The following is a 14,030-nucleotide window of genomic DNA, read 5'->3' as shown; positions in this document are numbered from 1 at the left end:
CATCCGAATTTCACAACCAAACAATCATAGAATCATAGAATCATAGAGTTGGAAGAGACCACAAGGGCCATCGAGTCCAACCCCCTGCCAAGCAGGAAACACCATCAGAGCACTCCTGACATATGGTTGTCAAGCCTCTGCTTAAAGACCTCCAAAGAAGGAGACTCCACCACACTCCTTGGCAGCAAATTCCACTGTCAAACAGCTCTTACTGTCAGGAAGTTCTTCCTAATGTTTAGGTGGAATCTTCTTTCTTGTAGTTTGGAACCATTGCTCCGTGTCCGCTTCTCTGGAACAGCAGAAAACAACCTTTCTCCCTCCTCTATGTGACATCCTTTTATATATTTGAACATGGCTATCATATCACCCCTTAACCTCCTCTTCTCCAGGCTAAACATGCCCAGCTCCCTTAGCCGTTCCTCATAGGGCATCGTTTCCAGGCCTTTGACCATTTTGGTTGCCCTCCTCTGGACACGTTCCAGTTTGTCAGTGTCCTTCTTGAACTGTGGTGCCCAGAACTGGACACAGTACTCCAGGTGAGGTCTGACCAGAGCAGAATGCAGTGGCAATATTACTTTCCTTGATCTAGATGCTATACTCCTAATGTTTACAAAAATGAATGTATTTGGGGTAAAGGTGCATAAAAATGACTATATCAGGGAAAAATAGCATTGCAACAGGATAAAATGCTTACAAAAATGTGTGACATTAGCCAAAACTCCACTATTGAGAATTCAATAATTTTGCAAACCACTGAAGAGGTTTGTTTGCAATCAGGTGGTATATCAATTTTGCTAAATAAAAATACAAAAATTCACACGAAAATGCATAATGATTTTCATAAGGATTCAAAAAAAAACAACTTGCAAACTGCTGCAGAAATGTGGAGAACTAAATTTAAGAGTGGGAAAATCAGAAACCGAGAGGGGGAAAACTGATGGATCCTTCCATCCCTACTTCCAAAGAACTCAGGGTGGACCAGGCAATCTCCCATCTTTAATACTTTGCTTCAGATTTTTGTTTGCTTCTAATCTCAAGGAGTAATAGGAATCCATCAATATTATCTGGAAATGGAGAGAGGGGAAATCACAGTACCTCAAGTTATTTGAGCAGAAAGCCAGTACCTTGTGGTTTTGTAGATGAAACTGTAAGGCAGTTCGACTGGTAGCTTTTAGCTTAATCTCTTGAGCAACTTTCTCTCGCCCAAGATCTGAGAGCTCAGCTAATCCCTGCAGCAAAGCTTCATATTGTTGCTCGCTAATAAATGGAGAGGTCAGCTCCTTCTGTCTGTCTTGCAGGATCTCCCAAAGGTCATCTAACACATCCTGGAATTGAAACAAGTTCTAATCAATGTGTTTCTTTCGGTTGTTTGCGTTGAAATTATCTGACTAGCAACCAGAGCTTAGCCCAGTAGATATAATGATACGTCGTTAATACAGTGGTACCTCTGGATACAAACAGGATCCATTTTGGAGCCCCGTTCCGGAACACGTTCCGTTACTTCCGGGTCACCGCAGAGCGCAACCCGAAAGCGCTCAACCTGAAGCGACTTCAACCCGAGGTATGACTGTAGTCTACAATCTTTTGTTGATCAGACTGGTCAAGCCAAGAGCTGTAGTCACTACCCCCAGGACCAGTCCTCTCCAGACAAATGCCCCTGGCCTTAATAATAATAATAATAATAATAATAATAATTTATTATTTATACCCCGCCCATCTGGCTGGCCTTCCCCAGCCACTCTGGGCGGCTTCCTACCAAATATTAAAATACAGTAAAACATCAAGCATTAAAAGCTTCCCTAAACAGGGCTGCCTTCAGATGTCTTCTAAAAGCTTGGTAGTTGTTCTTCTCTTTGACATCTGGTGGGAGGGTGTTCCACAGGGCAGGAGCCACTACCAAGAAGGCCTTCTGCCTGGTTCCCTGTAACTTGGCTTCTCACAGTGAGGGAACTGCCAGAAAGCCCTCGGCGCTGGACCTCAGTGTCCGGGCAGAACGATGGGGGTGGAGATGCTCCTTCAGATATACTTTATAGGAAGTTGCCTTATACCAAGTCAGATCATTGGTCCATCTACTTAGTATTGCCAACTCTGATTGGCAGAAGCTCTCAAGGGACAATCCCCAGTGCTACCTGGAGTTCTCAGGGATTGAATCTGTGTGCAAAGATGATGCTCTACCACAGAGCTGCGGATCCTTCTGAGGAAAGTGCCAGTGAGAGGTGTGCTGCACCGGGTACCACTATTTGAAGGCTCCTCAGGTGTCTTCAGGCAGCCATGTCTAACCACCCTTGCTCACCTTTCCTACGTAGGTATTGCAACAAACAGAAAAATGACCCCTCTCTTGGCAATCCTAATGCTGCCTACCCTGCAAGCTTTCTGGCGTGAGATCATCAAATGTGAGTAAGGGAAAGATTTGGCCTGAAGACTGCAATCTTAATTACACTTAACAAGAAGCAAGCCCCACTGAACCTAGTGGGACTTACTTCCAAGTACACCTAAGTTTTCATTATGAAGTTGTTAAAAAAAAAAAAAAAGTTTGAAGGCTTGAAGTGAAGTTAAATAAGACTCCTGGGTGCTTTTAGCCAAGAACTGAAAGGTTATTTTCAAATTATGGTATCTTCCTATATATGTAAAACGTAAGGTTGTCGTCATGCTGCGATTCCTGTAGCTGCCAACAGGCAGTCATGGGAACTCCAGCGAGGCAACAGAATGGTAGGCACACAGCCAAATCTTTATCAGCACTGAGCTTTGGTAAAGCCAGCTTGCTGAATTAGTTAAGCCAAACCTTCAGCAAGGAATCATATATGTGTCCCGGTTCTGCAAAGCAGTCTCTCCTGTGCCTGGAAACCATCTCCTGGGCCTGAATGGGGATGTAGATCCATCGCTTATGTATATGTACTCCCTACTACACTGCTATTCTCATCCCAGCACTCATTGAACTTGCTGGTGTAAATCTGCAGTCATCAATTGCTGGTTCAGGGCCAGGCTGCTTATTAACGGCATTGTTTGCTTGAATTTGGGGGCCTTTTCCAGGAAGTTTTGCAACATTTAATGTTCTAGGAAACACACTTTTCAAATAACCATTCATGTTTCAAATAACTGATCACATTCGTTTTTAGCAATCATGTTTCAAATAACTGATCACATTCGTTTTTAGCAATCATGTTTCAAATAACTGATCACATTCGTTTTTAGCAATTTTTCTGGCCCACCCAGCATTCCCTTAATGTTAGGACCAGCTGTATTTAATGCTGTTCAATTCCACAGATACTGATAGTACTACACGCATGCGATTTACTCAGGGTCCTTACCTCTAGTTTATGCACGTCATGGATTAGGGCAACAGGGACATGACCTCTTAGTTTAGCAGTCTGCATCTCAAAGTTTTGCATTTCCAATTCATGGGCTTCCAGCCTCTGAATGAAAGAATGAGAGGATTTGAGTTTAAGGCTACCCTCATTGGCAGCAGTTATATTTCGAATCAGTTGAAGGTCCCAACAGTGCTTAACAAACTTGCAAATGACAACTGTCAAGGAGAGGGATGAAATTGTAGCCCCAAACAGGAAGGAAGGAGAGAAATGGACAACAAAAATCACATCTAGTAAATCAAAGTGTCATCACGAGAAGAAGAGGAGGAAGAAGAAGAGTTTGGATTTGATATCCCGCCTTTCACTCCCTTTAAGGAGTCTCAAAGCGGCTAACATTCTCCTTTCCCTTCCTCCCCCACAACAAACACTCTGTGAGGTGAGTGGGGCTGAGAGACTTCAGAGAAGTGTGACTAGGCCAAGATCACCCAGCAGCTGCATGTGGAGGAGCGGAGACGCGAACCCGGTTCCCCAGATTACGAGAATACCGCTCTTAACCACTACACCACACTGGCTCTCCAGAGTGGGTTTTTGTCTAGAAAAAGGAACAACATCTTAATCTACTAGTGGCCATGCCAACAAAATCTTGCCAACTGGAGTGCTTCTCTCATCAGTGTTCCAGCAACCGGGCATACGCTCTTCCTTCATAGTCTGTTTCCCCTTTTCTCCAATAACTAACAAAATAATATTTTGTGTCTGCTGAGCAGGTTCAGTCTGCATTGGGCCATTCTGGAGAGGATAGTTGCCTCCCTAGTTCCTGCCAAAAACTTTTTTGTACCTCTACATACCTTGAGGAGGCATCTGCCCAAGCATATTGACTCCTTCCCCTCTTGTTTCTGTAGCTTTTTTGTGCTTTTTGTGCTTTGGTGTCTCCATGAGCAGGCTGGTACAGCCCCTTCTCCTTTCTCAGTTACGCTTTTGGCTACAGTCTTGTCAGAACGCACCACTTGTGTTCACTATTCAAAGGGGTGCAGAGTGTAGCCTAGAAAGCCAGCTGCTGCTGCAACACTTTTTGCCAGGAAAGGATTAGTCTTTTGTGCCTTTTTCGCAAGCGCAAATAAATTTGTATACAGTGGACGCTCGGGTCGTGAACATGATCCGTGTGGGAGGCATATTTGCAACTCGCAGCGTTTGCAGCCCGCAGTGCCGCATTTGCGCATGCGCGGGTTGCGATTTAGCGCTTCTGAGCATGCGCGACCGTCAAAACCCGGAAGTAACTTGTTCTGGTAATTTTGGGTTTTGGTGCATCCGTATCCCGCAATCTGGAGCGTCTGTAACCTGAGGTATGACTGTACTTAAAAGAACCTCAAGGCCAAAGTTATGCATCATACTATTATTGGCGTTAAACCAATTTATAAACTGTATTGATGCTTGAGCTGGATGCTTCAGCTGAGATTCCTGTGCTGTAGGGGCTGGACCAGATGACCCCCGAGGTCCCTTCCAACTGTACAATTCTATGATTCTGTGAAGCAGTGCTCATGGTAAGTAAAGGTAAAGGGACCCCTGACCATTAGGTCCATTTGTGGCCGACTCTGGGGCTGCAGCGCTCATCTCGCTTTACTGGCCGAGGGAGCAGGCATACAGCTTCCAGGTCATGTGGCCAGCATGACTAAGCCGCTTCTGGCGAACCAGAGCAGTGCATGGAAATGCCGTTTACCTTCACACCGGAGCGGTACCTATTTATCTACTTGCACTTTGACATGCTTTCGAACTGCTAGGTGGGCAGGAGAAGGACTGAGCAACAGGAGCTCACCCCGTCACAGGGATTCGAACCGCCGACCTTCTGATCGGCAAGTCCTAGGCTCTGTGGTTTAACCCACAGCGCCACCCGCATCCCAACGTTTTCCAATATACTTGAGCAAATTTCTGTTTTGAAAGTGTGGCCTGGAGAAAAAAGTTTGAGAATCACACTGCTCTAAAACAATAAAACCATCTCTACAAATTCTAAAAAACAATGAAACTAATTCATCAGATGCAGAGCTGATCTTCCGTAGATGACTGCCTTCCTAAACGAACAGGTCTTCAGCAGGTGCCTGAACGCCATCACAACCTCTTGATAACTGGCGCTGAGAAGACAGGACTGCGATAAAACTCTGTCCGCACAACCCTACAGGCCGCTACTGCCCCCCAAAACTGGCCTGAAACACGGTCATTACTGTGACCATTAAGCTCAGGGGGGAAACAAAAGCATCGCTCAGTTTTGGAAAACAAAACCGCAAATAAGAGAAATTAGGTAAAATTGTCGAGTGATTGTGCCTTATATTCATATGTCCTGTTTAATTACCTGGAGCTGTTCGGAGATACTGTGTTCGCTTGTTGCGCTGAAGGACTCTTGCAGTAAGGATTTTTTCATAATCAACCTACCATACAATCGCCTGATTTCATTCTGTGACGGGGACAAGCGAAAAACCGAAGTGAACCCAGAGGTACACGATACAGAATGAAAGGATAATTAAACTGCAGTTCAACCGGGCTATTTAATCAGCATCATTCTTTAAATACATACATATGCACAGAGAGAGTGTCCTGGAATTACCTGTTCTTGTAATAAAATAAAAATAAAATAAAATGATGCCCACTTTTGTAATCACTGACTAATCTGCATCAGGCTTGGGCCCATTAGGGAGGTCAAGGATTAAATCATCCCTACAGGAGATATGATTTAGCTCAGCAGTAATGAAGGACTGTCTCAAATTTGAGATTAATCCAGGCAAGCTTCTTTGTGGGCAGGGTGTGTGTGTGTGTGTGTGTGTGTGTGTGTGTATGCATAGTGAAATGGAAGTTTCCTCTCCTAGCCACCAGACATATCTGTTCCACCTCTAAGGCCTGCTGAATATCCATATGAGTGTAATAATAATAATAATAATAATAATAATAATAATTTTCTTATAACCTGCTCATCTGACTGGGTTACCCCCCCAACAAAATACAGAGGGGAAAACAACCAACCATACACCATACAAAACACATCAAACGTTAAAAGCTTCCTGAAACAGGGCTGCCTTCAGACAGCAACAAAAAGTTACATACAGTGGAGTGTCTCCACCCCCATCGTTCTGCCCAGATGCTGAGGTCCAGCGCCGAGGGCCTTCTGGCGGTTCCCTCATTGCGAGAAGCAAAGCTACAGGGAACCAGGCAGAGGGCCTTCTTGGTAGTGGCGCCCACCCTGTGGAACACCCTTCCAGCAGATGTCAAAGAGATAAACAACTACCTGACATTCAGAAGACACCTGAAGGCAGCCCTGTTCAGGGAAGTTTTTAATGTGTGACATCTTAGTGTGTTTTTAATCTTTGTTGGAATCCGCCCAGAGTGGTTGGGGAAACCCAGCCAGATGGGCGGGGTACAAATAATAAACTGTTGTTGTTATTATTATTATTATTATTATTATTATTATTATTATTATTATTACTATTATTACCTCGGTTTTCACTACTACTACTACTATTATTATTACCTCGGTTTTCAAGCATCTCAGAAGTCAAACGTTTCAGAACCCGAATGCCGAAAACCCAGAAACAAATGCTTACGTTTTTGAACGCGCCTTGAACGGCTTCTATTGCGTGTTTTTCGATTCTCTCCACTGAATGGCCAACAGCCCTTTGAGCCTCGGTTTTTGAACATTTCAGAAGTCGAACGGTCTTCTGGAATGGCTTACGTTCGAAAACCGAGGTTCCACTGTAGTTGTTAAATGTAATGTGTCCATAAAACCCAATGCACGTACCCCAAATTACAGAATCAAGTCTCATATTATATGATTTCAAATGAAGAGGCCCGTGCTTTCCTGAAGAGTCCCCCAAATTTGATCGTGCATAATGTAAGTTGGTGCAACATCATTTAATGGGTGTGGGGGGATTGCAGAAATATGGCATGCCCCTCTCTTGTGAGATTTAACTTAGATGGGCACCAGAGAATGGAAAGGAATACAATTGGGAAGTACCTGATATTGACTGTACTGGTCCAGCTCAGCTTTTATGGACTTGCTCCTCGAAGAGGCAGCTGCCTGGGTCGACTGCAGCCACGACTGCAAGTTGCTAAAACACTCAGAGAATCTATCAGCGTTACCACCAGCAGAGGCAATAGACCTCAGAAGGTCATCCTTTTTCTCACCAATATCCGCATGAAGCTTTTGCAGCTCTGCGGAGAGAGTCTGGAAAGAGAGAAAAAAGAAAATGAGAAGGAGGCCGGTAAATATGGTTTTGTAAAAGGAATGGCAGGAATTCATCAAATCTGAAGTAAAAAGGATCTTATAAGAATACAATCATCCACTACTTTTGAGCTTGATCACTTTGTGTTCTCAAGCAAGAGACCTGGGCTTTTTGCCTGTCATGACTTTAGCTTGCACTGTGAGAAGGAAGGAAGGAAGGAAGGAAGGAAGGAAGGAAGGAAGGAAGGAAGGAAGGAAGGAAGGAAGGAAGGAGGGAGGGAGGGAGGGAGGGAGGGAGGGAAGGAAGGAAGGAAGGAAGGAAGGAAGGAAGGAAGGAAGGAAGGAAGGAAGGAAGGAAGGAAGGAAAGAAGGAAGAACAAATTTTGGGTTTCCCCCAGACATGCTGATACTACCATCTCAGTTACCCATTTTCTGCCACAATCTTGTTGGCACTTAGCTAAATCGGCCCTTCTTCTTAACTTTACCAGTGCCACATCCGCCTCCACTAACCAACCCCTTGAAATTCAAAATAGCCTCAAAAAACTGGGGCTCTCTGAGTGTTGTGAACTACATCTTCCATCAGTCCTGACCAGCATGCTGGCTGGGGCTGCTGGGAGTTGTAGTTCAAAACACCTAGAGGGCCCAGGGTTGGTGCAGGCCGCTTTGGAACTTCAATTTTTAACTGGCCCCAGCCAACTCTCTATAGTGGATGGAACTGCAAAGATTGCAGTGAAAATTATACATATATTCTTCTTCTTCGGCGATCACTCGTAGCTGAGTAAGATTGTCTTCCATAAACACGGTTTTAACAATGAGTCCGTAAGTGACTGTGGAGGCCAATGCTGGATCCACACATCCTTCCACAATGGGGACATTAGTTTCCGTTTGGGAGTTGATCCTGGTGTGGATTTGCCAAGCGTGCCTTCCTCTTAAGGTGTTTCTCCCTTGTGTCCTGAGTTTGAGTGTCTTCAAAGCCCGTGACACCTTGGTAAAGGCCGTTCTACAACTGGAGCGCTCACAGGCCAGTGTTTCCCAGTTGTCAGTGTTTATACTACATTTTTTATATATATACACAGGGGAATCCCCACTTACATGGGGGTTCTTTTCCAGGACATGTGTCAGGGAACTGACATCAGAGCGAGAGGCGGAGGCAGGGCTCCAGAGCGATGCCGGAGAGGGGACCAGCAGGGGGAAAGGAATTCAGCGCAACACCAGTAGAGAAGGGAGGGAGATGGAGGAATTGGAGACTGGTCTCCAAGACCCTGCATCAGAGACTAGTGGAGAGAGCGCTGGCACACCCCTGCCTTCCCCTTACTTGCGCAGACGAGTTCCGCGCAGGGAAAGTAGGAGGAGACTTGGCGTCAAACAGCTCTTATGCTGGAAAAGGTTCAAGAAACGCCCACTGACAGATTCTGCAAACGACTGACCGGCCACGGAGTGTGGGCTGGCAGCCAAGGCATGGTGAACCAGGCAATTGAACACAACTAGCAGGCAACTTACGCACAAGTAACCCCTTACAACCATTACAACATGCATAAGTCCAGTCCACCATCACCCCATTTTGCCCCACCCACTGTTGGCACTCAAAAATAGTGTGTTGCCTGTATGATCAGGAAAGCAGAAATCAATCCAATCTGGATATTATTGTTTTTACTCTGAATTATTTTGCAATTTCTACTATTTCACATAAATCATGTGGGGCCCTGAGGCTACTGTCGCTCAGATACCTTTATCCAGCAACCCTCAAGAATATCTGGCATTTCCCAGTCTTTCAAGCATATATTTACAATCTCGAGGGTTAAAAGATTGATTTCCCGTCTACCTTTTTTTCAAACAAGAGCTGGTATTTACAGGAAGCCGAATCTTGCAATTTGCAACCAATGGCATGAGATGCGCTTTCTCTGTGCTCTTGAGAAAGCCACGTATCAGCCTTTGCCAACCTGGTGCCCTCCAGATGTTTGGGACTGCAGTTCACACCAGCCCAGACACTCCTTATTTACCTCATAAAGCATCTGTTGCACAGGAGCTTCTTCACTGGTGAGTTCACATGTGTTTAACATCTGCTCCATGTCGTTCAGGCAGCGGCTAATCGCCAAAAGCAGCTCAAAGAGCTTCTGGTCCAAGCTTAAGGAAACTTCCCCCGTCATATTTTCCTGGAAGATATGGAGATGCTGTTTCTCAGTTTCCTCTGAAGGCTTCATTCATTCAATCATTCAATCAATCAATCAATCAATCAATCACTTGCTTACTTACGTTTCCCCAGACCACATGGCTGACACAAAGGAAAACAACTGCAGATAAAATGCAAAAAGCTAAAACAAAACAAAACCCCTCTCATGCCCACAAGCCTTCATAAGTCACCACTGCCTTTAAACATAAAAACCATCTCATTATGTTTATTAGGCATTCATTTTCACTTATTGTTAAGCACCTTGGTGGCCGGCTGTTAGGCAGAAAAGGGTGTGGGTGAGGCTTAAGGCCTGACAGGAGCTGTAGCCTGCTGGGTGTTGGGCAATTTCAAAATAGGCAGCAAAACATGGAGGGTATTTATGGAAGGTTGCAATTTTGGGCTGGTCTATGGTTAGATGAAAGAGAGAGAGGGAGACGGAGAGAAAGAAGCAAGCAACAGAAGATACAAGAGTATTATGTACTGGAAGCTTTCAACAAAATGGCGGTCTTGTCATTTCAAAGCAAATCAGTATGTGAAATGCAGATCCCACCCTTTTGGCCTTGTTGTCCTTTAAGGGTTGCCTCACAATGCTGGCAGAATACCCCTACTACAGTGGTACCTCAGGTTAAGTACTTAATTCGTTCCGGAGGTCTATTCTTAACCAGAAACTGTTCTTAACCTGAAGCACCACTTTAGCTAATGGGGCCTCCTGCCGCTGCCGCGCCGCCGGAGCCCGATTTCTGTTCTTATCCTGAAACAAAGTTCTTAACCTGAAGCACTATTTCTGAGTTAGCGGAGTGTGTAACCTGAAGCGTATGTAACCCGAAGTACCACTGTATAGAAACAAACTCTCTTACAACCACCCTTTCCTTGAGCTCCTGTTTCCCCCCCAGCGTCAAGCTAGATGCGGCACCATTTTCACAATTAGCAATTTCGCAAATGGCTTTTTTAAAAGGTAAATTGCAGACGTGAGACTTCAGATCTAGACCCGTCAGCTACGGGGGCTTTAACTCTCCCCCACTCCATGGCCCCCACATGGAACATCCCCTCTATGCCTGCTATTTAGCACTGGGGGGAAAGATCCCGTTTGCTTTAATGGGATTTCACACAGACACACACATACATATCAATAGATTCTGCACTCTGCCAAGGCTCTGGATCTTGCCCACCAGCCACGCCGGCAATTTATGTAACTCGGGGGGTGGGGGGGTGGGAATGCATTTAGTACCTGTGTCTGAACAGACGCTTCTTGGCTCAGATTGCCAAGCTGTGCCGTGTACGTTTTCAGCTCCTCGACGGTTGGAGTTCTCACACTCGCTGTGGCACCCTTGGGTAGAATATTTATTTTGGTAGAGATCTAACATTTGGAAAAGCAAAACGTGTTTGGACAAATGCTCCAGATTAAACTCATGGTGATACAGAATGTTCTTATAACAGCAGCAACTAGCTAGCTAGCTACAACATAAACCAATATTAAGTTCACCATCTTGGAATGGACACAGAAGTGTCCATTCTTTGTAGGGGCGTGAAATCTGCTCACAACAAGAGCCTAGCATCTGCTGTGTCCGCATTGATCTGTGCCAACGAACATGTCTACGTATGGCTGAAGCTCTGTCAATGCGTGTTCTAGTTTTTCAAGGCGATAAACCCAACTTGATAGGCACCTTTCAAGTATTTGGGTGTCTCAGCCTTTAGACATAAGACTGATGGTTTAACCTGAGGAATAGACCATTTAAGAGGGTCCCCTGCAAACGTTTGAAGGGCTGTCATGTAGGTGATGGAACAAATATCATTCCGTTGTTCCAGACAGTAGGGCCTGAACTAACAAGTTCAAATGACAAGAACTGGGATTGCAACCAAAATTAAACAAGGATTCTCAGGTTACAAGCTGATCGACAGCAGAATAGACTACCTGGGAAGGTACAGGACTCTCCTTCACTTGAGGGATTTAAGCAGAGGATGCTAGAGCTATGGATCTCCTGCCTTGGCAGACTAGATGATATTTCAAGGTGCCATTTTGATCTGTGTTGCCCTCTCCTTCTCCAACATGGTGACAATATTACTGACCTATTTCAAACGCTTGCTATTAAAAAAATCTGAAAGTCTTAGACACACCACTGTTGGTTATGTACATACTTGTCTCTTCTGTCTCACTGTCACCTTTTTGGTCACAGGGGTTTTGCAGATTTGTGAAACCAATCCCCCCCCCCCCAGATGACTGGGGCCCAGTGCAGACAAAGCATATCCTCATGGCTAAGAAGTTAGAAATATGCTACGACGACTCTCTTTCTCTCTCAGGCTCCATCTGCACTAAACATTTAAAGCAGTATCATACTGTTATAAACAGCCAAGGCTTCCCCCAAAGAATCCTGGGACATGTAGTTTGGTAAGGGTGCTAAGAATTGTTTGGAGACCCCATTTCCCTCCCAGAACTACATTTCCCATTGTTCAATGGGGTTGATTGTTAAACCACTCTGGGAATGGTAGCTCTGTGAGGGGAACAGGGTTCTCCCACGACTCTCAGTTCTCTTAATAGGAGGACTCCCTTGCTCAGCGCCTGAGGGCCCCAGTCCTGCCACTCACCACCTGGCCTAGGGCAGGGCCTGATGGGCTCTATAAAGGACTGCTGCCTCTGCCGCTGCTGGGCAGAGGGCTCCATTTTGCTTTGTATTTGTTTAAATTGCTGTTATTTTTTACATATGTCGTTTTAAACCGTGATATTAATGCTGTATTCTTAATTTTAGATTTAGATTTATGCGGAAATTGTTTCCCATTTGGTTGTGTATTTTTTTGATGTGGTTTATTTACTGTTTATGACTTTTGTAATTATGTAAATCTTGTCATGCTGTAAGCTGCCTTGAGCATTGTTTTTTCAACTGTGGAAAGGCGGCATACAAATAAAAAGTGATGATGATTAATAGGCCAGTGGCCAATGTAGACCAGCATTCTGTTCTCACATTGGCCAACCAGGAAGCCTGGAGGAAGCCTGCAAGCAAGGCATGCGTGCAACAGCACTCTGCCCACCTGTGATTTCCAGCTACTGGTATCCCCTCTGACAGCAGAGGCAGAACATTGTACTGCTGCAAAGGGTTGGCACAGAGGGTCAAAAGTGTTAGAATTCCTGCTCTATGCTTGCAGTCATGGCATTGTTGTCTTTCACATGACGTGATATGTTTTGACTCCACAGAGTGGGAAGTGATGGAGACAGGATGTTTGTGTTACTGTGTTCCGTGAAGTGGGACTATTGTCCTTTGTTCCTTCGCTCTTTGCTGTCTTATGCTAGACAGAGAAGGAGCCATGTTGCAGTGCTCCGTGTGTGTTTATATGTAAATAAAGTAGATTAGCCAAAATGCTGAGTTGCTGAGGTGTGTTACGTAACTGCACAAACCCTGCGGATACCTAAGCGTGCCGGTGTCGGTTGGTATCGGTCGCTGTGATGTTCGGGCTGAAGAAAGCTTTTGAAGCTCCCGAACAATCGACCAGGAGGGAGGGAACATGCCAGTCGAGCATGTGTCTCTACCAGGGTTCTACTCGAGTGTAGGCTGAACTCCTGACAAAAAGGTGTATAATACTGAGCCGAAGGACTTTGCTAGCTGTTGAAGTACCACAGCTCTGGTCTTGTTTTTGCTGCAACAGACTAACACAGCTACGCCTCTGGAAATTGTTGGTATTATGGGATGGGCGAATTAGTATACTAACCTGAGATTCAGGGAACTGACAGTGAGGAGGGTTCACCTTGAAGAGCAGCTCCTCCTGCAAAGGTTGCCCCTTGTCACCTGCTTGGTCCTTGGGAATCAGACCAAGAAGCTCACTTCCAGAGCTGGGTGCCTCGTGACTAGATCGGCGCATCAGACTGCTATGAGATAAAATAATCGAGAGAGAAACCAACGGCTCTTAGTATAATACTGTTTTCAACACAGTCTGGTTTACTTAACCTGCTCAAAGAGAGGAAGTATCCAAAATCTGGGCTTTCACTAAAGCTGACAACCTGAACCCAAATATATTTGATTTCTTACACATCCTATACCCTAAGGTCACAGAACAGGCTATCGCAACAAAATATACCATGATAAAATCCATAAATCAATGAAAGTGTAAAAAAAAACCCATTATTAAAAACAGTTCCATTTATTTATTTATTGTATGTATATCCACCTTCTTTCCTCCAGGAGCTCAGGGCGGTGTATGTTGTCCTCCTCCCTTGTGAGGTATGTTGTGGTGGACTACAACACCCATCATCCACAGCCACCTGAGCCCAATGGCAAAGGATCATGGGAGTTATAGTCTACCCGTTTCTGAGGGCCCAAGGTTGAAGGACACTGGTCTACACTGACAGGCAGTGATTATCCAGGTT

General features: G+C 45.0%; 1 protein-coding gene across 7 annotated transcripts in view; it reads right to left on the bottom strand.

Moving 5' to 3' along the window:
- Positions 1–14,030, bottom strand: part of SYNE2 (spectrin repeat containing nuclear envelope protein 2) — a 240,313-nt gene that overhangs the window by 78,149 nt on the left and 148,134 nt on the right. For 6 of the 7 annotated variants that reach the window (XM_081908040.1, XM_081908043.1, XM_081908039.1 and 3 more), the window contains exons 67-73: positions 13,376–13,532; positions 10,905–11,033; positions 9,507–9,659; positions 7,300–7,509; positions 5,647–5,748; positions 3,309–3,413; positions 1,125–1,325 (exon numbers count right to left, since the gene is read on the bottom strand). In XM_081908040.1, coding sequence (XP_081764166.1) covers positions 1,125–1,325; positions 3,309–3,413; positions 5,647–5,748; positions 7,300–7,509; positions 9,507–9,659; positions 10,905–11,033; positions 13,376–13,532 — 1,057 coding nt within the window. The remainder of the gene's footprint in view (positions 1–1,124; positions 1,326–3,308; positions 3,414–5,646; positions 5,749–7,299; positions 7,510–9,506; positions 9,660–10,904; positions 11,034–13,375; positions 13,533–14,030) is intronic. The other variant, XM_081908044.1, reaches the window with a different exon arrangement.

Source organism: Podarcis melisellensis (assembly GCF_964234715.1).
Source record: "Podarcis melisellensis genome assembly, chromosome: 1".
NCBI lineage: Eukaryota > Metazoa > Chordata > Lepidosauria > Squamata > Lacertidae > Podarcis > Podarcis melisellensis.
This window is presented reverse-complemented; position numbering and strand designations above follow the sequence as displayed.